At 60.9% G+C, this 26,480-nt stretch overlaps 2 gene segments (V, D, J or C); both read right to left on the reverse strand.

Annotated features, from left to right (window-relative positions):
* Positions 1 to 964: 964 nt before the first annotated feature.
* LOC138847290 (Ig alpha chain C region-like) overlaps positions 965 to 26,480 on the reverse strand; it is a 29,450-nt gene continuing 3,934 nt past the window's right edge. The window contains 2 exon segments of the C gene segment in view: positions 965 to 1,402; positions 1,581 to 1,952. Of these exon segments, the coding sequence occupies positions 1,008 to 1,402; positions 1,581 to 1,952 (767 nt within the window).
* Positions 10,994 to 22,191, reverse strand: LOC138847289 (Ig alpha chain C region-like). The segment is given in 3 exon segments: positions 10,994 to 11,431; positions 11,613 to 12,004; positions 21,982 to 22,191. Coding segments are annotated over 2 exon segments (753 nt in total).

A 26,480-nucleotide genomic window follows, 5' to 3' on the forward strand; every position in this document is an offset into this window, starting at 1 on the left:
TGCAGCTGAGGGGGACGTGTGTGAGCGTGTGTGCCCTGTGAGCACGTGTGTGTGTGCAGGCCCCAGAGAGCGTGAAGCGGGGTGGGGCCTGCTGTGTGCCCTGTGTGTGTGAGCGCTGTCCTGCATTGCTGGGCTGTGGGACTGTGGAACCTTCTTCCCGGGGGTCCCTGCACCACCCCTGTTCCTCCCCCTCCCTCCCTCGTCCTCTGCACCAGGGCAATGGCTGCACCCCTGCTGCCAGGAACTCCTGCTGGTGTCCACGGCTCTGGGTGCGACCTGAGCTGTGCCTGCACTGCCTCAGAATCCACCCCGGCTCAGCCTCCCCTCTCACTGCTCCCTCCCAGACACACTCACTCCCTACACACTCACTCCCAGACACACCCACTCCCAGACACACTCCCAGATATACTCACTCCTAGACACACTCCCAGACACACCCACTCCCAGACACACTCACTCCCAGACACACTCGCTCCCGGGCACCCTCACTCCCAGGCACGCTCACTCCCAGATATACTCCCAGACACACTCACTCCCAGACACACTCCCAGACACGCTTACTCCCAATCACACCCACTCCCAGGCATACTCACTCCCAGACACATCCACTCCCAGACATGCCTACTTCCAGACACACCCACTCCCAGACACCCCCAGACATACTCACTCCCAGACACACTCACTCCCAGACACACCCACTCCCATGCACACTCACTCCCTATAAAACACTCCCAGACACACTCACTCCCAGGCACGCTCACTCCCAGACACACTCACTTCCAGACACACTCACTCCCACAGGCACCTTTGCTCACACTACGCTCACATGCACACTCATGGGCACCATGCATGATGTCCCCTCCAGGTGTTGAGACCCCAGCTCCTCCGTCCAGGGGCGCTCCCCCTCCCTGCCCTGTGGCTGCAGCCCCCGAGGAGACAGACAGGCACAATGAACCCGCAGGGCTGCTGGGGGCGAGCACGGAGTTTATTCAGGGCAGGCCAGGGGCTCAGTAGCACACGGCTTCCACGTCTGCCACGACCACAGACACGTTGACGTGGGTGGGTTTACCCGCCTCCCGGTTGATGGTCTTCTGGGTGAAGTGCTCGGCCAGGCCCTCATGGCCCACCACGCAGGAGTAGCTGTCCCCCTGGTTCCAGTCCTTGGCCGACACGCGCAGCAGGCTGGTGACGGCGTAGGTGGCGGGGTCCTGGCCGGGCTCGGGCAGGGGCTTCCACACCAGGAAGCTGTCTTTGGGGACCTCCACGCCTTTGTTCATCCAGTACACCAGCACGTCCTTGGGGCTGAAGCCCTGCATCAGGCAGGTCAGCGTCACCATCGCGTTGAGGGCCAGCTCCTCAGTCGGCAGCGGCAGTAGGTGGACCAGGGGTGGGGTGAGGCTGCCTGGAAGGGGGAGAGCGGGGTCAGGGCATCAGGAGATGACCAAGCTCTACTGTCCCACACGCTGGCCTCAGTTTCCCTCTGTGAGTTTGGGAGGGAACCTTGGAGCCCAGGAGGGGAGGGAGGAGTGAGGTTGGGGTGAGGAGAGCAGCCCATTGCCTGGGGGTGGGGGCAGGCCCACCTGTGTCTTTGCTTTTGGTGGCTGTCAGGGAGCCGCCCTCTATCTCAGGGTGGGTGACTGTGCAGGTGAACTCTGTCCCCGCATTCCAGGGCTCCGCACAGCCGGGCAGCAAGCTGGACACACTGTAGCAGCCGCAGGGGTCACGCTGGGGGCTCTGCTGGACGGGTTCGTTCCCGTTTGTGGGCTCCCAGGTGAAGACGGCGCCCTCGGGGTCCTTCAGGCCGCTCAGGGTGCAGGTGAGGCTGGCGTCTGAGCCCAGGAGCAGGTCCCTGAGATCTGGCTGCTGCAGGGACAGGCTGGGCTGGCAGCCTGAGATGAGGTTTCTAGAGCTGGAGCTGGGGCAGGTGCAGCAGCTGTTGCCTGGGCAGCAGTCTGAAGAAACAGAGTTGTTATGTGTCAGTGGCCCCTTGTCCATCCCTGGCCTCAGCTGCCCTTGGTCTGCAGTTCCTTGGATGGAGCCCAGCAGCCCACTCTGCAGCCTCATGGCCCCACCCCAGCCTGCTCTCTGACCTGGGAAGGGCACAGGCAGACTCTGTTTACTGAGTTGTACTCCATGTGGCAGGCTGCGCTTTGATGTCTAAGACACTGCGTGTCTGGTAGGATCAGCTCGCTGCATGCGGTGTACGGGCCTGAAGTGCCAGACTGGGCAGGCGGGAAGTTATAGACGCTCACGTTCTCCCTGCTGACGTTCCAGCTCACACGCAGAGGGCCCGGGGGGAAGAAGCCCCGGATCAGGCAGCTACGACCACGGGCTGTGAATTCCCATCTGACACATGTAGGGGGAGGCTCAGCGGGTAGATGCCTGGGGTGGTTGCGGACGCTGCAATACAGGACACACTGTGAGACCATCACAGTCACGAGGCTGCAACCCCAGAGTACCCTGGGAGCACAGGACTCTGCCTGCATCGTCACTGCCAGAACCTGGCCCAGAGAGGGGAGGAGACCAGCCCAGGGTCACACAGCAGCGGGGCAGGACTGGGGCCGGAAGTGTCCAGCTGGCTCTGCTGCCCTGTGTCTCCAGGCTCCTCGGGGCTGAGCTGCTCAAACTTGGCTGGCACGGAGCCGTCGAGGGCCGCAGGCTCCCCGGCCTCAGGGCCCCTGGGCAGTGTGCACAGGGTGGGGTGCTGAAGGGAGGAGGGGACAGGCTGGCTGGAGCAGTGAAGCAGGCTGGGCCTGGTGAAGGCCGAGGGGAGGCAGGGGTGGGGCCCAGCTCTGTGCTCAGCTTGCACTGCCCTTGCCAGGGTCCCAGACCCTCGCCCCAGCCCCACGTCTCACACTCACACCCCTCCCCCATGAGCAGCAGTCGACAGCCCTCATGGCCACCAGGGCTCCAATGCCAAGGAGCGCTTGTTCCTGGAGCTCTGACCACACGGCCGCCTCCTGCCCAGGACGTCTCTGAGTCCTGCAGGACAGAGTGACCGACAGCGCCCAGAGGCACAGGCTCCGCCCTAGGAGCACAGGTGCCCCCTACTGCACTAGGGCTCAGGTCTTCAATGGTTTTCATGCCTGGAACCCCACACCTGGGAACCAGCTTAGCCCCAGACAGACTTTGCACTTCCCCCAGAGGCCTCAGAGACTGCTCAGCTCAGCCTGTTCAGTCCAGCCTAGCCCAGTTTAGTCCAGACTAGACCAGCCTAGCTCAGCCTTGCCCAGCCCAGCCCAGCTCAATCACCCCCTCCCCCAAGCCCAGCTCAATCTGCCCAGCCCATCCTAGCATAGTTCAGCCCAGCCCAACCCAACCCTGACCATCCCAGCTTAGCCCAGCCTTGCCCAGCCCAGCCCAGCTCAATCACCCCCTCCCCCAAACCCAGCTCAATCTGCCCAGCCCATCCTAGCATAGCTCAGCCCAGCCCAGGTTAGCCTGCCCATTCCAGCTCAATCCAGCTCATCATAGCTCAGCCCAGCCCAGGTTAGCCTGCCCATTCCAGCTCAATCCAGCTCAGCATAGCTCAGCCCAGCCCAGCCCAACCCAACCTTGACCATCCCAGCTTAGCCCAGCCTAGCCCAGTTCAGGTCAGCCCAGCTCAGAATAGCCCAGCTCAGCCTAGTTCAGCCTGGTCAAGCCCAGTTCAGCCCAGTCCAGCACAGGTCAGCCCATTCCAGCCCAGCCTAGGCCAACCATGCCCAGCCCAGCTCGGCCCAGCCCATCCTAGCATAGCTCAGCCCAGCCCAGCTCAACCTCCCCAGTCCAGCCCAGCCTGGCCCAGTTCAGCCTAGGACAGCTAAGCCCAGCCCAGCATAGCCCAGCCCAGCCCAGCCCAGCTCAACACAATTCAGCATAGCCCAGCCCAGCCCAGCTCAGCCCAGCTCAACACAATTCAGCATAGCCCAGCCCAGCCCAGCCCAGTCAAACCCAGCTCAGCCAAGCATAGTCCAGTTCAGCCCAACCCACCCCAGCCCAGCCCCTCCCAGCTGAGTTCAGTCCAACCCAACCAGTCCAGCCCAACCCAGTTCAACGCAGCCCAGCTCAGCCCAGTTTTGCTCAGTACAGCCCAGTCAAGCAGAGCAAGAGCTCAGCCCAGCCCAGCCCAGCCCAGTTCAGGGAGGGGGTGGGCATCCATCAGGTTCCCACGTCCTCCTCTGCTGTCTCTGTCCCAGCACAGCCCACGTCTAGATCAGCCTGCAGGGCTCTTGGCACTGCCTCCAGGGACTCGGCTCATCCTGACTGAGTTGGGCTCTGCCGGGCTAAGTCCCCCTGTCCCAGCCTTTACCAGCAGTGGCTGTGTCCTGCCTGTGGTCGCTGGGCTCCTGGCCGTGGTCCCCCTCTCCCTGCCCTCTTTGGCTGATGCCTGTTCTCCCTCTGTCCTCAGGAGCCTCAGGACCAGCCTGGCTGCGACTGCCCCTGTGCAGAGGGGCAGAGTCCCGTGGACCCACTTGTCTGGGCTGCTGGAGGAGCACCATGGAGGGTCAGGTCTCCCTGGCCAGGCTGCCCTGCACTGCGGGTCCACGCCTGACCAGAGCTCTTCACCACACCCTCTGTTGCTGGCCCAGAGGGGCTGAGTGGAGTGGGAGCCAGGCCTGGTCCGGGCCCCTCCTGGAGAGCTGTGCACCTGCTCTGGCTCTTTGCCCATGGCTGGGCTGGGGCTGGCTGCTGAGTGCAGGCTGGGGAGGCTGCGTGACTGTGGGTCTGGCCCCACGTTGGGGTCACTCACCACTTCCTGTCCCAGCAGACAGTGCGGCTCATCTCCACGTCATGTCTGGTCTGTGGTCTGTCTGTGGTGGGGACAGGTGTCTGTAGCCTGGGCCTTGTGACCTCAGGGACCCTGGAGGGAGGAGGGCTCCACGTGGCCGGCCACAGGACGGGCTGGGGGCTGAGATGCAGGGAAAGTGCATGGGGACCTCGTGGCCATGCGTCTTAGTCATTTGTGGCTGCTGTAACAAACACAGCACAGACGAGCAGGCTCTACCGGAAGGCACTGATTTCTCCCAGGTCTGCAGGCTGGAGGCCAGCATCAGGGATGGAATTCTTCCAGTGTGCACGCCTGGAGCGGGAGAGAGGGCAAGCCAGAGAGATCAATCTGGATGCCCCATGTGAAGGGAGAGAGACACACACACACACACAGAGACACAGAGAGAGAGAGAGAGAGAGAGAGATCAGTCAGTGCACCTCGCGTGGATAGAGAGAGGGTACGAGGCTGCTTTGGGTGCTATTCCCAGCTCACGCTCAGAGGGCCCAGGGGGAAGAAGCCCTGGATCACGCAGCTGACGACCACTGTCTCTCCTGACAGAGGACAGGGGAGTCTCAGCGGGAAGAAGCTGGGGCTTTCCGTGGGATCTGCAACACAGGACACGCTGTGAGACTGTCGCCATCACATGGCGGCTACCCCGGAGCACGGGCAGGCGATATCCCAGTGTCCATGTTTACAGTTCTTCACCGTTCACTTGTGGGCTGTATTTCATTGTGTACACACTTGTAGTATTACACAGCATACATGTGGTTTGTATTTAATGGTGTATGTGTGGGTATTCTGCAGAGTATGTGTGTGTGGTATTTCATGCTGTATGTGTGTGTATTTTATGGTATATGTGGCTGTATTTTGTGGTGTATGTGTGTGTGGTATATCTTGGTACATGTGGGCTGTATTTCATGGTGTGTGTTTGGTACTTCATGGTGTATTTGTGGGCTGTATTTCATTGTGTACGTTTGTGTGGCATATCATTGTGTACATGTGGGCTGTATTTTGTGGTGTATTTGTGTGTGGTATTTCGCGGTATATAAGGGCTGTATTTCACGGTGTATGTATGTGTCGTATTTCATGGTGTACTTGTGGGTTGTATTTCATGGTGTACATGTGTATGTGGTATTTCATGGTTTATGTGTGTATGGTATTTCATGGTGTACATGTGGGTTGTATTTCTTGGTATACCTGTGTGTGGTATTTCATGGTACACATGTGTGTGGTATTTTGTGGTGTACACGTGGCCTTATTTTGTGGTGTATGTGTGTGTGGTATTACATGGTACATGTCAGCTGTATTTCATGTTGTGTGTGTGTGGTATTTCATGATGTAACATGTGTGTGGTATTTCATGGTGTACATGTGGGCTGTATTTCATGGTATACATGTGTGTGGTATTTTGTGGTGTACAGGTGGGCTGTATTTTGTGGTTTATGTGTGTGTGGTATTACATGGTACATGTCAGCTGTATTTCATGTTGTGTGTGTGTGGTATTTCATGGTGTAACATGTGTGTGGTATTTCATGGTACACATGTGTATGGTATTTTGTGGTACATGTGGGCTGTATTTCATGGTGCACGTGTCTGTGGTAGTTTGTGGTGTGTGTAGTGATGGTAGTTCGTGGTGCACAGGAAGCTCATGTTCTTTGTCCAGTCTTCTGTCCATGCACACCTAGGTCGAGTCCTGGGGCGTTTCCTTTGGGTAAGGACCTGGGAACAGGACCAGTTGTTTGCAAGACAACCATATGCTCTGCACGGGGCCGTTCTGATTGACACTCCTGCCAGCCAGCCGCGTGCAAGGAGTCCCTTGGCTCCACCTCCTCCCTAACGCTTAGCTTTGCTCTGGTTTTTTTTTTTTTTTTTTTTTTTTTACAGGCAGAGTGGACAGTAAGAGAGAGAGAGCCAGAGAGAAAGGTCTCACTTTGCCGTTGGTTCACCCTCCAATGGCCGCTGCGGACAGTGCGCTGCGGCTGGCGCACCGTGCTCATCCGATGGCAGGAACCAGGTGCTTATCCTGGTCTCCCATGGGGTGCAGGGCCCAAGTACTTGGGCCATCCTCCGCTGCACTCCCTGGCCACAGCAGAGAGCTGGCCTGGAAGAGGGGCAACCGGGACAGAATCTGGCGCCCCGCCTGGGACTAGAACCCGGTGTGCCGGCACCGCAAGGCGGAGGATTAGCCTAGTGAGCCACGGTACAGCCAGCTTTGCTCTTTTGGACAGGGCCACCCTGATATTACAAGGTGGAGTCTCACGATGAGTTCATGTGCGTTTCCATGGAGGCCAGTTTGACGGCAAGGCTGCCACGGGTGCCCACTCAGGCCCACCCCTCCAGCCCAGGCACAGCTGGAATCTTTTTTTTTTTTTTTAAGATTTATTTATTTATTTGCCAGTCAGAGGTACAAAGAGAGAGATGGAGAGGCAGAGAGAGAGAGAGAGAGAGAGAGAGAGAGATCTTCCAATCAATGGTTCAATCCCAAGTTGGCCTCAATGGCAGGAGCTGTGTCAATCCAAGGCAGGAGCCAGGAGCTTCTTCCGGGTCTCCCACGTGGGTGCAGGGGCCCAAGGCCGTGGGCTGTATTCCACTGCTTTCCCAGGCCACAGCAGAGAGCTGGATTGGAAGTGCAGCAGCCGGGTCTTGAACTGGTGCCCATATAGGATTCCCGTGCATCAGTCCAGGGCGTTAACCTGCTGTGCAAAGTGCTGGCCCCAGAGCTGGAATCTCACTGGCAGGCGGCTCCCGGGGAAGGAACAGCTGTGGGAGCTGCTGCACTTCGTGTCCTGTGGGGGCCACGGCTCCGCGGCAGAGGCTGCCCTGAGCAGGAAGCAGCCCGGGTCCTCGTGGTTGCCGTGGCAGCACTGGTGAGGCCTGGGTCTGGAGCATCAGGGCCCCCAGGTGTGCAGCCACAGGGTCTGGAGGCCTTGGGGAGCAGGCAGACAGCAGGAGGAGTGCGGATGGTGTGGCCAGCGTTTACGACCAGGAATCAGTGCTCAGGGGTGGCCCCGAGCTCGGGACCAGGACTGAATAAGCTGACCTCAGCTCGCTGACCAGTTACAGGGGCAGTGACCTGGAGCTTGGGTTACTGACCAGGGCCACTGCCTGTGTTCAGGACCCAACTCAGGACCTGAAGCAGGGCTCAGCAGTAGCCCCAGGGAGCAGTGGGCAAACGCAGGGTCCAGAACTCAGGGGTGGGGAGCTGTAACCAGTGACAGGGTCAGGACAGGTGCAGAATCCAGGACCAGGACTGAGTGACCAGAACCAGGTCCATGGCCACATCCAGGGAATTGACCTCCTGAGCCCTCCCCGGAGGAGCACTGGTCTTGGACTTGAGACCCCTGCAGGGCCAGGCCGTGTCTGGGGCACCATGTCCAGTTCCATGCTGAAGTCCCTGTGTTGGAGTGGCAGGCGTCTCCCAGTCTGCAGCCACCGTGGTTTCCCTGAGCCATCGTCCAGCAGAGTGAGAACATTCGTCTGGGAAGGGTTGAGTGCACCTGGCAGGGGGATGGGGGGGTCCGCTGCTTCATGGAGGGCTGGGCTCTGGCATGCAGAGCTGGCTTTCCCAGGGGCTCCTGCACGCTTCCCTCCTGCAGAAACAGGGGCAGCTGAGGGTGGGCGGTGTCCTCACCCTCTCCCCTGTCCCAGCCCGGGCCTGGCTCCCAGGAGCCTTGGTGGAATGCTCAACTCCTGCACCCGGGGACGCTCCCACCCTGACCCAGGGCACCCATGTCCCAGTTCCTGCAGGGACCCGTGTGCCCCTCTATGGCAGCAGCAGTCACCTCTCCTTGGGCCTGGACACCTCCCCAGGGCATCCCCACACCTGTGCCTCAGTACTGGGGTCCCTCTTTGTTGCCAGGTGGGCCCCGGATGCTGGTCACGGTCAGAGCTGTGCTGTAGAACAGGCTCAGCAGGAAGAGAGTGAGGAGGGTGACGGTGGTGGGCCACAGGTTGGCGCCGGGGGCCTCCTCCTCCAGGCTATCCTGTGGCAGATCCAGCACCACACAGGGCAGGGGCTCCTGACAACCTGCAAGACACAGAAGGCCTGCCAGGACGTGAACGTGTGGGTGTGCCTGGGCCCAAGGCCTTCCCTCCCATACCTCCTCAGGGGCTGGGGGTGGAATGGTGGGGTCTCTATGGGGTCTGAGGGTGAGTTCAGGGCCCATAGGGGGTTGGCCCCTGCAAGTGTCTTAGCGCAGCTGCAGGACAGGAGGCGGGGCAGTGTCCTTGCTGGTCCAGGGAAGGTGTGGCCAGAGCCCTGCTGGCCTGAGCTGAGCCATGTGTCAGTGGCTCCTGCCTAAGCCCTGCTCTTGGGCTGGCCTTGGCCAGGACCTGGGTCCAGAGAGGACCAGGCACACCTCAAGGTCTGAGTGTGGGGTCAGTGTGCCCAGGGCGTGAGCAGGGACCATGGTGTGAGCAGAGCCTCTGTTCTTCCCCAGGGAAGTGGCTGAGGGATGGCCAGCGAAGGCCAGCAGCCAGCAGCCAGCAGAGTGGACCAGGTGTCCTAGGTCCTGGGTCACGGATCTCTGTGTTAAATTCGGTTTAAAAGTTTGTCATTACTGGTACATCAATCATCTATTTCAATATGTTACATTTCTATCCATCTATCATTTCACACATCTATCAGTCTGTCATCCTCCACCCATCCAAGTACTCATCCCTCCCTCAATTATCCTATCCAGTTTTTGATTCACCCCTACATCTATCTACTCTCCAACTTAAAACCATCCATCCATCCATCCATCCACCCACAAACCTACCTTTGCATCCAGTTAAATATCCATGAATCTATTCATCTACCTATCCATCCATCAATCTGTAACCAGCCACCATCCATCCTTTCAACCATCCATCTACCTGTCCATCCATCCACTGATCTATGCATCCATCAGTCCATGCATCCATCAGTCCATCCATCCATCCATCTGTCTGTCCGTCCATCCACGTTCCACTCTGTCATGTGGTCACTGGCTTATCTGTCTGTTCTCCATGTTAATTCTCTCCCTTTCCCTCTTTCTTAGGAATCTGCTTCTTTGGCTCAGTTCCTGGGCCCATGGGGTGGCTGGGGTACTTGTGTGGGTGCTGTTTTCCTGCCCGGCCTGTTCCTCCCCCTGAGTTCTTTGAACCGGGACCCTCTGGGGAGAGAAGTGGCTGTGTGTGGGGCTCCACTTCACCTGGGCCCTGACAAGGGTGATGGCGAGAGCCTGAGCCCTGGGAGGCCCCAAGGTCATCTGAGATAAGAGCTGGGGCCCTGTGCCTTTTGGATTCCTGGTGCCCGGGGTTCCTACATTGGTCTGGGAGCTCCTGGGGTGCGAATCAGAAGCCCAAGGCCTGAGGAGGGGCCCGTGTAGGTGGTCTCTGCCCTGCCCCTCTCTGCCTGTGGTTTGGCTCAGATCGGGCTCAGGAGGGGATAGAGGGTTGAGTCTGGGACCCAGCAGTGAGCAGTGTCTGCCTAGGGTGGGCTGTGCAAATGATCCTTGAGCTGTGCATGGCTGGACATTCAGGGAGGCCCAGAGAGGGCCAGCAGGGCCTGGGCAGCAGGGCTGGGCTGAGGAAACTGTCACGGCCTTGAGCAGGGACTCCCCTTGCTTTCCTGGAGCTGGGTCTGGGCTGTGAGCTCTCCTGCAGCTGAGGGGGACGTGTGTGAGCGTGTGTGGCCTGTGAGCACGTGTGTGTGTGCAGGCCCCAGAGGGCGTGGTGCGGGGTGGGGCCTGCTGTGTGCCCTGTGTGTGTGAGCGCTGTCCTGCACTGCTGGGTGGTATCTGATGGGGCTGACCTCTGCCACGCTGGGGGACTGCTGGTCGCCCCTCTTCCTGTGGTCCTGCACCCAGCCCTGTTCCTCCCCCTCCCTCCCTCGTCCTCTGCACCAGGGCAATGGCTGCACCCCTGCTGCCAGGAACTCCTGCTGGTGTCCACGGCTCTGGGTGCGACCTGAGCTGTGCCTGCACTGCCTCAGAATCCACCCCGGCTCAGCCTCCCCTCTCACTGCTCCCTCCCAGACACGCTCACTCCCAGACACACTCACTCCCAGACACACTCACTCCCAGGCACGCTCTCTCCCAGGCACACTCACTCCCACAGACACCTGTGCTCACACTCAACTCACATGCACACTCATGGGAACCATGCATCATGTCCCCTCCAGGTGCCTGAGCCCCATCTCCTAGGACCAGGGGCGCTCCCCCTCCCCGCCCTGTGGCTGCAGCCCCCGAGGAGACAGACAGGCACAATGAACCCGCAGGGCTGCTGGGGGTGAGCACGGAGTTTATTCAGGGCAGGCTAGGGGCTCAGTAGCACACGGCTTCCACGTCTGCCACGACCACAGACACGTTGACTTGGGTGGGTTTACCCGCCTCCCGGTTGATGGTCTTCTGGGTGAAGTGCTCGGCCAGGCCCTCATGGCCCACCACGCAGGTGTAGCTTTCATTCTGGTTCCAGTCCTCGGCTGGCACGCGCAGCAGGCTGGTGACAGCGTAGGTGGTGGGGTCCTGGCCGGGCTCGGGCAGGGGATCCCACACCAGGTAGCTTTCTTTGAGGACTACCGTGCCTTTGTTTGTCCAGGACACCAGCACGTCCTTGGGGCTGAAGCCCTGCACCAGGCAGGTCAGCGTCACCAGCGCGTTGAGGGCCAGCTCCTCCGATGGCGGTGGCAGCAGGTGGACCTGGGGTGGGATGAGGCTGCCTGGAAGGGGGAGAGTGGGATCAGGGTGGCAGGGGAGGATTGAGTCCCACTGTCCTGCACGCCGGCCTCAGTTTCCCTCTGTTTTATGGGGAAAGGAGCCTAGAAGCCCAGGAGGGGAGGGAGAAGTTTTACCCGGGGGTGAGGAGAGGAGCCCATTGCCCAGGGTTGGGGTCAGGCCCACCTCTGCTGATGGTGGCTGTCAGGGAGCCGCCCTCTATCTCAGGGTGGGTGACTGTGCAGGTGAACTCTGTCCCCGCATTCCAGGGCTCCGCACAGCCGGGCAGCACGCTGGACACACTGTAGCAGCCGCAGGGGTAACTCTGGACGCTCTGCTGGACGGGTTCGTTCCCGTTTGTGGGCTCCCAGGTGAAGACGGCGCCCTCGGGGTTCAACAGGCCACTCAGGGTGCAGGTGAGGCTGGCCTTCGATTCCAGGAGCAGGTCCCCGATGTCTGGCCGCTGCAGGGACAGGCTGGGCTCCCCGCAGGAGATGGTGGTGTTGGGGCAGCCTGAACATTCTGAAACTAGAGAGGGCCACATCTGTCAGTGTGCAGCGCGCACATCCTGGCCCAGGCTGCCATCCCCCAAGTATTGTCCAGCCCAGCAGCCCACATGCAGCCTCAGGGCCCCCAGCCGCCCTCCTACCTGGGCAGGGCACGATCAGATCTCTGTCCACTTCATTGTGCTCCACGTGGCAGATCACACACTTAGGACACTCTTCAAGTGTCAGGCTCAGCAGGCTGCTCGTGGTGTAGAGGCTTGAGGGGGGAGACGGGACAGGAGGGAAGATCACGTCCCCCTCGCTGCCGTTCCAGCTCACATTCAGAGGGCCCAGGGGGAAGAAGCCCTGGATCAGGCAGCCGACGACCACGGTGTTTCCCGACACAGGTCCAGGGAGGATCAGGGGAAAGAGGCTGGGGGTTTTTGCGGGATCTGTAACATAGGACACGCTGTGAGACCATCACAGTCACAAGGCTGCAGCCCCAGACAGCCCTGGGAGCACAGGACCCTGCCTGCATCGTCACAGCAAGAACCTGGCCCAGAGAGGGGAGGAGACCAGCCCAGGGTCACACAGCAGCTGGACCAGGACTGGGGCCTGAAGTGTCCAGCTGGCTCCTGCTGCCCTGTGTCTCCAGGCTCCTCGGGGCTGAGCTGCTCAAGCTTGGCTGGCACGGAGCCGTCGAGGGCCGCAGGCTCCCCGGCCTCAGGGCCCCTGGGCAGTGTGCACAGGGTGGGGGTGCTGAAGGGAGGAGGGGACAGGCTGGCTGGAGCAGTGAAGCAGGCTGGGCCTGGTGAAGGCCGAGGGGAGGCAGGGGTGGGGCCCAGCTCTGTGCCCAGCTTGCACTGCCCTTGCCAGGGTCCCAGACCCTCGCCCCAGCCCCACGTCTCACACTCACACCCCTCCCCCATGAGCAGCAGTCGACAGCCCTCATGGCCACCAGGGCTCCAATGCCAAGGAGCGCTTGTTCCTGGAGCTCTGACCACATGGCCGCCTCCTGCCCAGGACGTCTCTGAGTCCTGCAGGACAGAGTGACCGACAGCGCCCAGAGGCACAGGCTCCGCCCTAGGAGCACAGGCGCCCCCTACTGCACTAGGGCTCAGGTCTTCAATGGTTTTCATGCCTGGAACCCCACACCTGGGAACCAGCTTAGCCCCAGACACAGACTTTGCACTTCCCCCAGAGGCCTCAGAGACTGCAAGCTCAGCCCACTCAGCCCTCGCTGTCCTGCTCAGCCCAGCTCAGCTCAACTTAGCCCAGCTTTGTCCACCCACGCTCAGCTCAGCGGACTGGATTCGTTCAACACAGCCCAGTTCAGCCCAGCTCTGCCCAGCTCAGCCCAACGAGGCTCATTCCGCCCTGCCCAGCCCAGGCAAGCCCAGGTGTGATCAGCCCAGCCCAGCCCAGTTCAGTCCTGCTCAGTTCAACTCAGCCCAGCTTAGCCTAGCTCCACCTAGCTCAGTCTATCCAAGTTCCATCCAGCACAGGTCACCTCAGCCAGCTCAGCCCAGCCCAGCCCAGTTCAGTCCTGCTCAGTTCAACTCAGCCCAGCTTAGCCTAGCTCCACCTAGCTCAGTCTATCGAAGTTTCATCCAGCACAGGTCACCTCAGCCAGCTCAGCCCAGCCCAGCCCAGCTCAGCGCAGTCAGGTCACCTCAGCCCAGCTCAGCCCAGCCCAGCTCAGCCCACCCAGCACAGCTCAGCCCAGTCAGGTCACCTCAGCCCAGCTCAGCCCAGCCCAGCTCTGCCCAGCCCAGCCCAGCTCAGCCCAGGTCAGGTCACCTCAGCCAGCTCTGCCCAGCCCAGCCCAGCTCAGCCCAGTCAGGTCACCTCAGCCAGCTCAGACCAGCCCAGCCCAGCTCAGCCCAGGTCAGGTCACCTCAGCCCAGCTCAACCCAGCCCAGATGAGCTCAGCCCGGCTCAGCCCACTTCAACATAGCCCACATCAGTTCAGCTCAGCTCAGCCCAGCTCAGCTCAGCCCTGTACTGTCCAGCCCAGCTGAGGTCACCTCTCAGCCCAAACCAGGTCACCTCAGCCCAGCTCAGCCCAGCCCAGCCCAGCCCAGCCCAGGTCAGGTCACCTCAGCCCAGCTCAGCCCAGTCCAGCCCAGCCCAGCCCAGTTCAGCCCAGCCCTGCTCTGCCCAGCTCAGCCCACCCAGCACAGCTCAGCTCAGCCCTGCTCAGCCCACCCAGCCGAGGTCAGCTCTCAGCCCAAACCAGGTCAGCTGAGCTCAATTCCAGCTCAGCTCTTCACAGCCCAGCTAAGATCAGGTTAGTCCAGGGCAGCCCAGCCAGGCCTTTCAGGCCAGCTCTGCCAGGCTCAGTTCAGCCCAGCTCAGCTTGGCTAAGACCAGCTCAGCCCAGCTAAGACCAGCTCAGCCCAGTCAGGTCACCTCAGCCAGCTTAGCCCAGCCCAGCCCAGCTCAGCCCAGTCAGGTCACCTCAGCCCAGCCCAGCCCAGCCCAGCCCAGCTCACCCCAGTCAGGTCACCTCAGCCCAGCCCAGCCCAGCCCAGCCCAGCTCAGCCCACCCAACACAGCCCAGCTCAGCCCACCCAGCACAGCTCAGCTCAGCCCAGCCCAGATGAGCTCAGCCCGGCTCAGCCCACTTCAACATAGCCCACATCAGTTCAGCTCAGCTAGCCCAGCTCAGTTCAGCCCTGCACTGCCCAGCCCAGCCGAGGTCAGCTCTCAGCCCAAACCAGGTCAGCTGAGCTCAATTCCACTCAGATCAGCACAACCTACTCCAGCTCAGCTCTTCACAGCCCATCTAAGATCAGGTTAGTCCAGGGCAGCCCAGCCAGGCCTTTCAGGCCAGCCTGCAGGGCTCAGTTCAGCCCAGCTCAGCCCAGCCCAGCCCAGCCCAGCCCAGGCCAGCCCAGATCAGCCCAGCTAAGACCAGCTCAGCCCAGCCCAGCTCAGCCCAGCTAAGACCAGCTCAGCACAGGCCAGCCCAGCTCAGCCCAGCTAAGACCAGCTCAGCCCAGCCCAGCCCAGCTCAGCCCAGCTAAGACCAACCTAGCCCAGGCAAGCCCAGCCCAGCCCAGCCCAGCCTAGCCCAGCTCAGCACAACTAAGTGCAGCTCAGCCCTGCTCAGCTCAGTTCAGGGAGGGGGTGGGCGTCCATCAGCTTCCCCACGTCCTCCTCTGCTCATCTCTGTCCCAGCCCAGCCCACGTCCAGATCAGCCTGCAGGGCTCTTGGCACTGCCTCCCAGGACTCGGCTCATCCTGACTGAGTTGGGCTCTGCCGGGCTCAGCCCCCTATCCCAGCCTCTCCCGGCCAGTGGCTGTGTCCTGCCTGTGGTTGCTGGGCTCCTGGCCGTGGTCCCCCTTTCCCTGCCCTCTTTGGCTGATGCCTGTTCTCCCTCTGCCCCCAGGAGCCTCAGGACCAGCCTGGCTGCGACTGCCCCTGTGCAGAGGGGCAGCATCCCGTGGACCCACCTGTCTGGGCTGCTGGAGGAGCACCATGGAGGGTCAGGTCTCCCTGGCCAGGCTGCCCTGCACTGTGGGTCCATGCCTGACCAGAGCTCCTCACCTGCACCCTCTGCTGCTGGCCCAGAGGGGCTGAGTGGAGTGGGAGCCAGGCCTGGTCCAGGCCCCTCCTGGAGAGCTGTGCACCTGCTTGGCTCTTTGCCCATGGCTGGGCTGGGGCTGGCTGCTGAGTGCAGGCTGGGGAGGCTGTGTGACTGTGGGTCTGGCCCCACGTTGGGGTCACTCACCACTTCCTGTCCCAGTAGACAGTGCAGCTCATCTCCACGTCATGTCTGGTCTGTGGTCTGTCTGTGGTGGGGACAGGTATGTGTGGCCTGAGCCCTGGGACCCCAGGGACCATGGAGGGGCGAGGGCTCCACGTGGCCGGCCACAGGATGGGCTGGGGGCTGAGATGCAGGCAAAGTGCATGGGGACCCCGTGGCCGTGCGTCTTAGTCATTTGTGGCTGCTGCAACAAACACAGCACAGACGGGCAGGCTTCGCCAGAAGGCACTGATTTCTCCCAGGTCTGCAGGCTGGAGGCCGGCGTCAGGGAGGGGATTCTCCCAGTGTGCACACCTGGACAGAGAGAGGGCAGGGGACTGTTCTGGGAGTCCTCACCTAGAGGGGTGCAGGGAGTTAGGGAGAGAGAGAGACAGAGTGGTAAAGAAAAAGGGAGAGAGAGAGAGAGAGAGAGAGAGCGTGCTCACCCTGGGTGTCTTCATCTAGACGGAGAGTGAGAGAAAGAGAGAGAGAGAGAGAGCTAGCGAGAGTAATGCGGGAGGTTTAGTGAGATTTTCCATCCTCCATACCCCCCCCCCCCCCCCCCCCCCGGTAACAGCCAGGGCTGGGTCGTGCTTGAGCCCGGAGCCAGGAGCTCCCCCAGGTCTCCCACGGGGGTGGCAGGGCCCAGGCAGGGGAGCATCAGCTGCCGCCCCCAGGGTGCGCATGGGCAGGAAGCTGCCCTGGAAGTGGGGCTGGGACCCAGACGCCGGCTGTGGGCGTCTCAGGCAGCCGCAGGAGCCCTCTTCCTCCACGTCCACATTGAGCAGCAGCGTCCGTGCTGTGAGTGGATCGTGAGGCTCTGGAGATGCACGGGACGGGCGTGAGCGAAGCCAGAGAATGAAGGCGTCATCACTCACGCTGATGACGTTTGTGGAGAGAACGTGAAGATCCCTCCCGCACGTGGTGAAAGGGATTTATTCATTGTTTGAAAGGCGGGAATGAGACAGAGATGAAAAGAGATCTTTGGTTTTTTGGTTCCTGCCCCAAATGCCTGCAAAGCCGGAGCCAGGCCAGGCCAACGCTGGGATCCCAGAATTCCCTCTGGTCCCCAGTGTGGGTGCAGGGCCTGAGCACTGAGCCACCACCCACCGCCTTCCCAGGTGCAGAGCAGGCAGCTGGGGAGGAAGCGGAGCAGCCGGGGCTGAGCTGGCGCTGACCCGGGGCTGGTGTGCTCCAGGGCCCTGCAGTGCGCTGTCCCCCTGAGCCGCACCTGAGCGCCCGGGGATCCTGTCCCACTGTGTTCTCACCTGGGGTTCCCCACCTCCTCTCCTCAGGCTCCCACGACACCGCCCTGTGCTCTCATATTGCACGTGACAAAGAGCCACGGAGTGCGTGCTCCTCTGGGCCAGGCACAGTTGAGGGCACGGTGGCCGCCAGGCTCCTGCATCTGCAGCCAAGACTGAATTTCCCTCTCTGAAAGGTGAGGGCTCTTCACGGGGTCCACGAGCCTCAGGGTGCACAGATGGGTGCCTCAGGGAGCACACGTGGGTGCTTCAGGGTGCACACGTGGGTGCTTCAGGGAGCACACGTGGGTGCTTCAGGGAGCACACGTGGGTGCATCAGGGGGCAGAGGTGGGTGCCTCAGGGAGCACACGTGGATGTCTCAGGGAGCACACGTGGATGACAATTTAGGGTGAATTTTCTGGGGTACGTGGGATATTTCTGAGTGTAGAGGGTGGTACTTTAGGGTTTACTTGTTTACAGTTCTTCCTGTTGATGTGGGCTGTATTTATGGTGAACATCTGTGTGTGTGGTATTTCATGGTGCTTGTGCGGCTATATATCGTGTTGTACGTGTGTGTGGTATTCGTATGTGTGTATGTGTGTGTGGTAGTTCATAGTGCACAGGAAGCACATGTTCTTTGCCCAGTCTCTGTCCGGGCACACCTAGGTCGAGTCCTGGCTTTTGCTACTGGGGGCAGTGCTGCCAAGAGCAGGGACAGTGCCTCTCCCTGACCTCTGACCTCATTTCCTCTGGGCAGGGACCTGGGGCCGGGACCAGTTCTAGGCGGATGTTGTGATGGGGTGGCTCTCTCTGTGTTTTCCTCAGCCAGGTGGTCAGCGGTGCACACAGGGGCTGACCTCGTGTGACGGCCTCCTGGCTGTGGCCCTGAGGCCTGGTGGTGCAGCTTCGCTCCGTGTGGAGGCAGCGCCTTCTCCTGCAGGGCTCACTTAACTCTCCCTTCCTGTGTGCGCACCTGTGCCCTTTCTCTCGCTGCATCTCGGCAGAAGTTACAGAGACAGAGAGAGGGAGGCCAGAGAGACTGTGGTTGGTTCACTCCCCAGATGGCCACAATGGCCAGGGCTTGGTCAGGCCAAAGCCAAGAACCAGGAGCTTCATCTGGGTCTCCCCCGTGCGTGGCATGACCCAGACATTTGGGCCTCCTCTGTGCTCTCCCAGCTGCATAGCAGAGAGCTGGGTTGGAATCATGACATGAACTGGTGCCCATATGAGATGCTGGCCTCCCAGGTTGCAGAGTTAAACACTGTGCCGCAATGCTGGCCCTGGGTGCTGACTTTTCATGATATATTTATTTGAAAGGCTTTTGCAGTGAAATTGACAAAACAGAGGGGGAGAGAGAGAGAGAGAGAGAGAGAGAGAGAGAGATCATACGTCCATTGATTCACTCCCCCAAAGCTACCTTGGCTGGGACTGGGCCTAAGCAAGCAGGAGCCAGGTCATCATCTGGGCCCGGCAGTGCCGAGTGATCTGAGTGTGGATCATGATCACTCCCAGGGTGCGGTTCCCAGGACCTGGGCTCAGGGCTATGGACCAGGGATGGCACCAGGAATCAGTGCTGAGGAGTGGCCCCGAGCTGGGGACCAGGACTGAATAAGCTGACCTCAGCTCGCTGACCAGTTACAGGGCAGTGACCTGGAGCTTGGGTTACTGACCAGGGCCACTGCCTGTGTTCAGGACCGAACTCAGGACCTGAAGCAGGGCTCAGCAGTAGCCCCAGGGAGCAGTGGGCAAACGCAGGGTCCAGAGTCAGGGGCGGGAGCTGTAACCAGTGACAGGGTCAGGACAGGTGCAGGGCCCAGGTCCAGGGCTGAGTGAGCAGAACCAGGACCCAGGGACCAGAACCAGGATCAGTGCTCAGGAAAAGGGTTCAGTGAGCATGACCAAGGATCAGTACCAGACCAAAAATGAGTGAACAGGACCAGGGCACAGTACTAAGGACCAGGGCTCAGTAAATTGGAACAGGACTCAGTCACCAGGACCACAGCTCAGTGTTCACTACAGGGCCCAATGCGGAGTACCAGTACCAGAGCCACTTCAAGGGAGGCCTTCTCCTGAGCCCTCCCCGGGGAAGCACTGGTCTCGGACTTGAGCCTCCTTACGGTCAGGCCGTGTCTGGTGCACTGCGTCGGGGACCTCCACGTCTTTGTTCGTCCAGTACACCAGCGGCGTCCCCGTGACATCCTTCCAGGAGCCTGGATCTGGTGCTCTGAGCAGAGTGGAGCTTTAGCTGCAGGGCCCTGGGGGGGGGGGGCTGTGCTCGCTCAGCAGGGGTGAGGTGCCCTCGCTCCAGCACAGCTTTTATTTTACTTGTCACTGATTTATTTATTTGAAGGCAGAATTACAGAGTAGAGAGATCCTGTGTGTGCTGATTCCCTCCCAGAGGGCTGCAAAGGCTGGGGCGGGGCCAGGCTGTGCCCTTCATCAGCTCTGACACGGGCAGGGGGACGCTGAGGTGTGGTGGCAGGTACTAGCCCGGGTCCCCGTGGGTCTGCTGTGCTGTGGGTCAGTGCCCCCGGGAGACGGCCTGGCTGAGACGGCCTGACCTGGTGGAAGGCAGCGGGGCCTGGGCTGACCCTGGCGGAAGGCAGGCTGGTCCCGGCTAACCTGAGCTCTTGGCCTTCCTGAAGCCTGGCTGGGGCTGGTGGGTGCCGTCTGTGAGCCCCTGGCCTGAGGGGTGCGAGGGCCCCATGGTCCCCACGGGGCTGTCCGTCCTTGCCCAGGCCTCGGGGCAATCTGGCCAGGCCTCCGTGGAGGGTCTGAGGACAGGGGTCTCAGCGGGGACACCTGGGCTGTGCCTGGGATGACTCAGCCGGCCCAGGGCTATTTCAGGGGTTTCAGCAGGTGCACGGGCACAGGAAGCTTCTGAAGAAGGAGCAACACAGGGGAAAACAACACGACCGCCCGTCCTCCTCGGTCCCACCTGCGCTGCACCCCTGACCCAGGGACCGCAGGCACTGAGTCCACCTCAGGCAGCCCGGGGCCTGGGCTTGTCCCCTCTCCACCCCTGCAACCCCTCAGGGCCTGAGAGGACGGAATGAGGATGAGGAGTGCGGCTGTGACTGCACCTGCAAGCGGTGCCCGCCGGGGCCTCCCTGAGGGCTGCGGCCTTCCTGCAGGTCACGTCCTAGAGCGGTCAGCACTCAGGGCTCAGGATGTGTGCAAAGGAGTCAGAGCCTTAGAGGATGCAGCTCAGGAGGAGTCCTGGTGTGTGGGATGGGGCCAGGCCCAGGCTCAGGACCAGGAATCAGTGAGCAGGACCAGGGCTCAGTGCTCAGGACCAGGTCCATGGCTACTCCATTGAGGCGTCCTCCTGAGCCGTCCCTTGTGAAGCACTGGTCTTGGACTTGAGCCTCCTGAGGGCCAGGCCGTGTCTGGGGCACCACGTCCAGTCCATGCTGAAGTCCCTATGGTGGAGTGGCAGGCGTCTCCCAGGCTGCAGCCACCGTGGCTTCCCTGAGCCATCGTCCAGCAGAGCGAGAACATTCGTCTGGGAAGGGTTGAGTGCACCTGGCAGGGGGATGGGGGTCCGCTGCTTCATGGAGGGCTGGGCTCTGGCATGCAGAGCTGGCTTTCCCAGGGGCTCTTGCACGCTTCCCTCCTGCAGAGACAGGGGCAGCTGAGGGTGGGCGGTGTCCTCACCCTCTCCCCTGTCCCAGGCCGGGCCTGGCTCCTGGGAGCCTTGGTGGAATCCTCAGCTGCTGCATCTGGGGACGCTCCCACCCTGACCCAGGGCACCCATGTCCCAGTTCCTGCAGGGACCCGTGTGCCCCTCTATGGCAGCAGCAGTCATCTGTCCTTGGGCCCAGACCCCCTCCCCTGGGCATCCCCACACCTGTGCCTCAGTACTGGGGTCCCTCTTTGCTGCCAGGTGGGCCCCGGATGTTTGTCATGGTCAGAGCTGTGCTGTAGAACAGGCTCAGCAGGAAGAGAGTGAGGAGGGTGACGGTGGTGGGCCACAGGTTGGCGCCGGGGGCCTCCTCCTCCAGGCTGTCCTGTGGCAGATCCAGCACCACACAGGGCAGGGGCTCCTGACAACCTGCAAGACACAGAAGGGCTGCCAGGACGTGAATGTGTGGGTGGGGCCTGGGCCCCATTCCTTCCCTCGCACGCCTTCTCAGGGGCTGGGGGCAGAGTGGTGGGGTCTCTATGGGGTCTGAGGGCGAGAGCAGGGCCCATAGGGGGTTGGCCCCTACAAGTGTCTTAGCGCAGCTGCAGGACAGGAGGCGGGGCAGTGTCCTTGCTGGTCCAGGGAAGGTGTGGCCGGAGCCCTGCTGGCCTGAGCTGAGCCACGTGTCAGTGGCTCCTGCCTAAGCCCTGCTCTTGGGCTGGCCTTGGCCGGGACCTGGGTCCAGAGAGGACCAGGCACACCTCAAGGGTCTGAGTGTGGGGGTCAGTGTGCCCAGGGCGTGAGGAGGGACCATGGTGTGAGTAGAACCTCTGTTCTGCCCCAGAAATGTGGCTGAGGGATGGCCAGCGGAAGGCCCTCAGCACAGAGGACCAGATGTCCTCAGGTCCTAGGCATTGATCTCTCATCTTAAATTGGAATTGAGCCGGCGCCGCGGCTCACTAGGCTAATCCTCCGCCTAGCGGCGCCGGCACACCGGGTTCTAGTCCCGGTCGGGGCGCCGGATTCTGTCCCGGTTGCCCCTCTTCCAGGCCAGCCCTCTGCTGTGGCCAGGGAGTGCAGTGGAGGATGGCCCAGGTGCTTGGGCCCTGCACCCCATGGGAGACCAGGAAAAGCACCTGGCTCCTGGCTCCTGCCATCGGATCAGCGCGGTGCGCCGGCCGCAGCGCGCCGGCCGCGGCGGCCATTGGAGGGTGAACCAACGGCAAAAGGAAGACCTTTCTCTCTGTCTCTCTGTCTCTCTCTCTCTATCCACTCTGCCTGTCAAAAAAAAAAAATTGGAATTGAACCTTTTTTCATATACTGGCAAATGATTCCTATCTATCAGTAGATTATGTATCTATTATTCTATCAGATTATGTATCTATCAGTAGATTGTGTATCTATCCATCTATCATTTCACACATCTATAAAGCTGGCCCTCATTGTACTGTGCACCACGTGGCAGGCCACACTGTCATCTGCAGGACACCTGTCAGGTGGTAGGATCAGCTCGCTGCATGCGGTGTACGGGCCTGAAGTGCCAGACTGGGCAGGCGGGAAGTTATAGACGCTCACGTTCTCCCCGCTGATGTTCCAGTACACTCAGAGGGCCCCGGGGGAAGGAGTCCCGGATCAGGCAGCTGACGACCACGGGCTGTGAATTCCCTTTTGACACAAGCATGGGAAGGCTCAGCGGGAAGAGGCTGGGAGGGGCTGCGTTCTCCGCAACACAGAGCACGCTGGGAGACCACCGCAGGCACGTGGCTGCAACCCCAGAGCGCCCTAGGAGCACAGGACCCCCCGCCTCGTCACAGTCAGAACCTGGCCCAGAGAGGGGGATAGAGCAGCCCAGGGTCACACAGCAGCTGGGCCAGGACTGGGGCTGGAAGTGTCCATCTGGCTCTGCTGCCCTGTGTCTCCCGGGCTCTTCGGGGTTGAGCTGCTCAAGCTTGGCTGGTATGGAGCCTTTGAAGGCCGCAGGCTCCCCGGCCTCAGGTCCCCTGGGCAGTGTGCACAGGGTGGGGGTGGTGAAGGGTCGGTGTAGAGGACGGGGCTGGCCAGGCCAGAGCAGCCTGGACTTCGTGAGGGCCGTGGGGAGGCAGAGGGTCCACCCAGCTCTGTCCCCACCTTGCAGTACCCCGACAGGGTCCCAAACCCTCCTCCCGGCCCAGCAAACCCACACTCAGCTCCCTCCCCACATGACCAGCAGTCGCCAGCCCTCCTGGCCACCAGGACTCCAATGCCAAGAGGCGCTTGTTCCTGGAACTCTGACCACGCAGCAGCCTCCTGCCCAGGACGTCTCTGAGTCCTGCAGGACAGGGTGATTGACAGAACCCCAGAGGCACAGGATCCACCCAGGACTACCTCTGGTCTCCTGCGTGGGTGCAGGGCCCGAGCATTGAGCCACCACCCACCGCCTTCCCAGGCGCAGAGCAGGGAGCTGGGGAGGAAGCGGAACAGCCGGGGCTGAGCTGGTGCTGACGCGGGGGCTGGTGCGCTCCAGGGCCCTGCAGTGCGCTGTCCCCCTGAGCCGTGCCTGAGCGCCCGGGGCTCCTGTCCCACTGTGTTCTCACCTGGTGTTCCCCTCCTCCTCTCCTCAGGCTCCCACGACACCGCCCTGTGTTCTCAGATATCATATGACAAAGAACCACGGAGCGCGTGCTGCTCTGGGCCAGGTGCAGTTGAGGGCACGGTGGCCGCCAGGCTCATGCACCTGTGGCCAAGACTGAATTTCCTCTCTGAAAGGTGAGGGCTCTTCACGGGGTCCACGAGCCTCAGGGAGCACATGTGGGTGCATCAGGGGGCAGAGGTGGGTGCTTCAGGGAGCACACGTGGATGTCTCAGGGTGCACACATGGATGAAAATTTAGGGTGAATTTTCAGGGGTACGTGGAGATGATATTTCTGAGTGTAGAGGGGTGGTACTTTAGGGTGTACTTGTTTACAGTTCTTCCTGTTGATTTTGGCTGTATTTATGGTGTACATCTGTGTGTGTGGATTTCATGGTGTATGTGTAGACTGTATATCATGTTGTACGTGTGTGTGGTATTTCGTCGTGTGTAGGTGTGCTATATTTTGTGGTGTATGTGTGTATGGTATTACATGGTACATGTCAGCAGTATTTCATGTTGTGTGTGTGTGTGGTATTTCGTGGTGTACGTGTGTGTGGTATTTCACAGTGTTTGTGTATGGTATTTTGTGGTCCATGAAGGCTGTATTTCGTGCTCTGTGTGTGTGGTATTTCGTGGTACATGTGGGCTCTATTCCATGGTGTGTGTGTGTGTGTGTGAAATATTTCGTGGTGTGTGTAGTGATGGTGTTTCGTGGTGCACAGGAAGCACTTGTTCTTTGCCCAGTCTCTGTCCGGGCACACCTAGGTCGAGTCCTGGCTTTTGCTACTGGGGGCAGTGCTGCCAAGAGCAGGGACAGTGCCTCTCCCTGACCTCTGACCTCATTTCCTCTGGGCAGGGACCTGGGGCCGGGACCAGTTCTAGGCGGATGTTGTGATGGGGTGGCTCTCTCTGTGTTTTCCTCAGCCAGGTGGTCAGCGGTGCACACAGGGGCTGACCTCGTGTGACGGCCTCCTGGCTGTGGCCCTGAGGCCTGGTGGTGCAGCTTCCCTCCGTGTGGAGGCAGCGCCTTCTCCTGCAGGGCTCACTTAACTCTCCCTTCTTGTGTGCGCACCTGTGCCCTTTCTCTCGCTGCATCTCGGCAGAAGCTCCCACGCCCTATGGCTGAGATTGCTCGAGTGGACGCCTTTGCCCCTGAGATCTGAGGGCTCGCTCCCGCTTCCCTCGGCTGGGGCGGCGCTGGCTGTGTGGCTGTCCCAGTGGCCTCTGCTGGGCTCAGCTAGGTTCATTCTAGACCCAATTATTCCCATGGTTTCATCCTGATGGGGGCGGAGTTGTTATTTTTAGAAAAGATTTGTTTCTTTATTTGAAAGCCAGAGTTACAGAGACAGAGAGAGGGAGACCAGAGAGCCTGTGGGTGGTTCACTGCCCAGATGGCTGTGATGGCCAGGGATGGGTCAGGCTGAAGCCAAGAACCAGGGGCTTCATCTGTGTCTCTCAAGTGCGTGGCAGGGACCCAGACATTTGGGCCTCCTCTGTGCTCTCCCAGCAGCACAGCAGAGAGCTGGGCTGGTACCATGAAATGAACTGGTGCGCACATGAGTTGCTGGCATCCCAGGCAGCGTTTATCACTGTGCTGCAATGCTGGCCCCTGTGTGTAAGAGACAGAGATAGATAGATAGATAGATAGAGAGAGACAGTGAAAGATCATACGTCCATTGATTCACTCCCCCAAAGCTACCTTGGCTGGGACTGGGCCTAAGCAAGCAGAAGCCAGGTCATCATCTGGGTCAGGCAGTGCTGAGTGATCTGAGTGTGGATCATGATCACTCCCAGGGTGCGGTTCCCAGGACCTGGGCTCAGGGCTATGGACCAGGGATGGCACCAGGAATCAGTGCTGAGGAGTGGCCCCGAGCTCGGGACCAGGACTGAATAAGCTGACCTCAGCTCGCTGACCAGTTACAGGGCAGTGACCTGGAGCTTGGGTTACTGACCAGGGCCACTGCCTGTGTTCAGGACCCAACTCAGGACCTGAAGCAGGGCTCAGCAGTAGCCCCAGGGAGCAGTGGGCAAACGCAGGGTCCAGAGTCAGGGGCGGGGAGCTGTAATCAGTGACAGGGTCAGGACAGGTGCAGGTCCCAGGACCAGGGCTGAGTGACCAGAACCAGGGCCCAGTGAGCAGAACCAGGAGTCAGTGCTTAGGAAAAGGGTTCAGTGAGCATGACCAAGGATCAGTACCAGACCAAAGATGAGTAGACGAACAGGACACAGTGAGCAAGACCAGGGCTCAGTAAACTGAAACAGGGTCAGTCACCAGGAACAGGGCTCAGTGCTCAGGACCAGGTCCGTGGGCACTCCAGGGAGGCGTCCTCCTGAGCCCTCCCAGGAGAAGCACTGGTCTTGGACTTGAGCCTCCTGCAGGGCCAGGCCATGTCTGGGGCACCGCGTCCAGTCCATGCTGAAGTCCCTGTGTTGGAGTGGCAGGCGTCTCCCAGGCTGCAGCCACCGTGGCTTCCCTGAGCCATCGTCCAGCAGAGCGAGAACATTCATCTGGGAAGGGTTGAGTGCACCTGGCAGGGGGATGGGGGGTCAAGCTTCATGGAGGGCTGGGCTCTGGCATGCAGAGCTGGCTTTCCCAGGGGCTCTTGCACGCTTCCCTCCTGCAGAGACAGGGGCAGCTGAGGGTGGGCGGTGTCCTCACCGCTCTCCCCTGTCCCAGGCCGGGCCTGGCTCCCGGGAGCCTTGGTGGAATCCTCAGCTGCTGCACCCAGGGACGCTCCCACCCTGACCCAGGGCACCCATGTCCCAGTTCCTGCAGGGACCCGTGTGCCCCTCTATGGCAGCAGCAGTCACCTGTCCTTGGGCCCAGACCCCCTTCCCTGGGCATCCCCACACCTGTGCCTCAGTACTGGGGTCCCTCTTTGCTGCCAGGTGGGGCCTGGATGCTGGTCACGGTCAGAGCTGTGCTGTAGAACAGGCTCAGCAGGAAGAGAGTGAGGAGGGTGACGGTGGTGGGCCACAGGTTGGCGCCGGGGGCCTCCTCCTCCAGGCTGTCCTGTGGCAGATCCAGCACCACACAGGGCAGGGGCTCCTGACAACCTGCAAGACATGGAAGGCCTGCCAGGACCTGGACTGTGTGGTATGGCCTGGGTCCACCCCTCGCATCCCACACCTCCTCAGGGACTGGGGGCAGAGTGGTGGGGTCTCTATGGGGTCTGAGGGTGAGAGCAGGGCCCATATTGGGTTGGCCTCTACAAGTGTCTTAGCGCAGCTGCAGGACAGGAGGCAGGGCAGTGTCCTTGCTGGTCCAGGGAAGGTGTGGCCTGAGCCCTGCTGGCCTGAGCTGAGCCACGTACTCAGTGGCTCCTGCCTAAGCCC

Source organism: Oryctolagus cuniculus, chromosome 20, assembly GCF_964237555.1.
Source record: "Oryctolagus cuniculus chromosome 20, mOryCun1.1, whole genome shotgun sequence".
In the NCBI taxonomy this organism is placed as follows: domain Eukaryota; kingdom Metazoa; phylum Chordata; class Mammalia; order Lagomorpha; family Leporidae; genus Oryctolagus; species Oryctolagus cuniculus.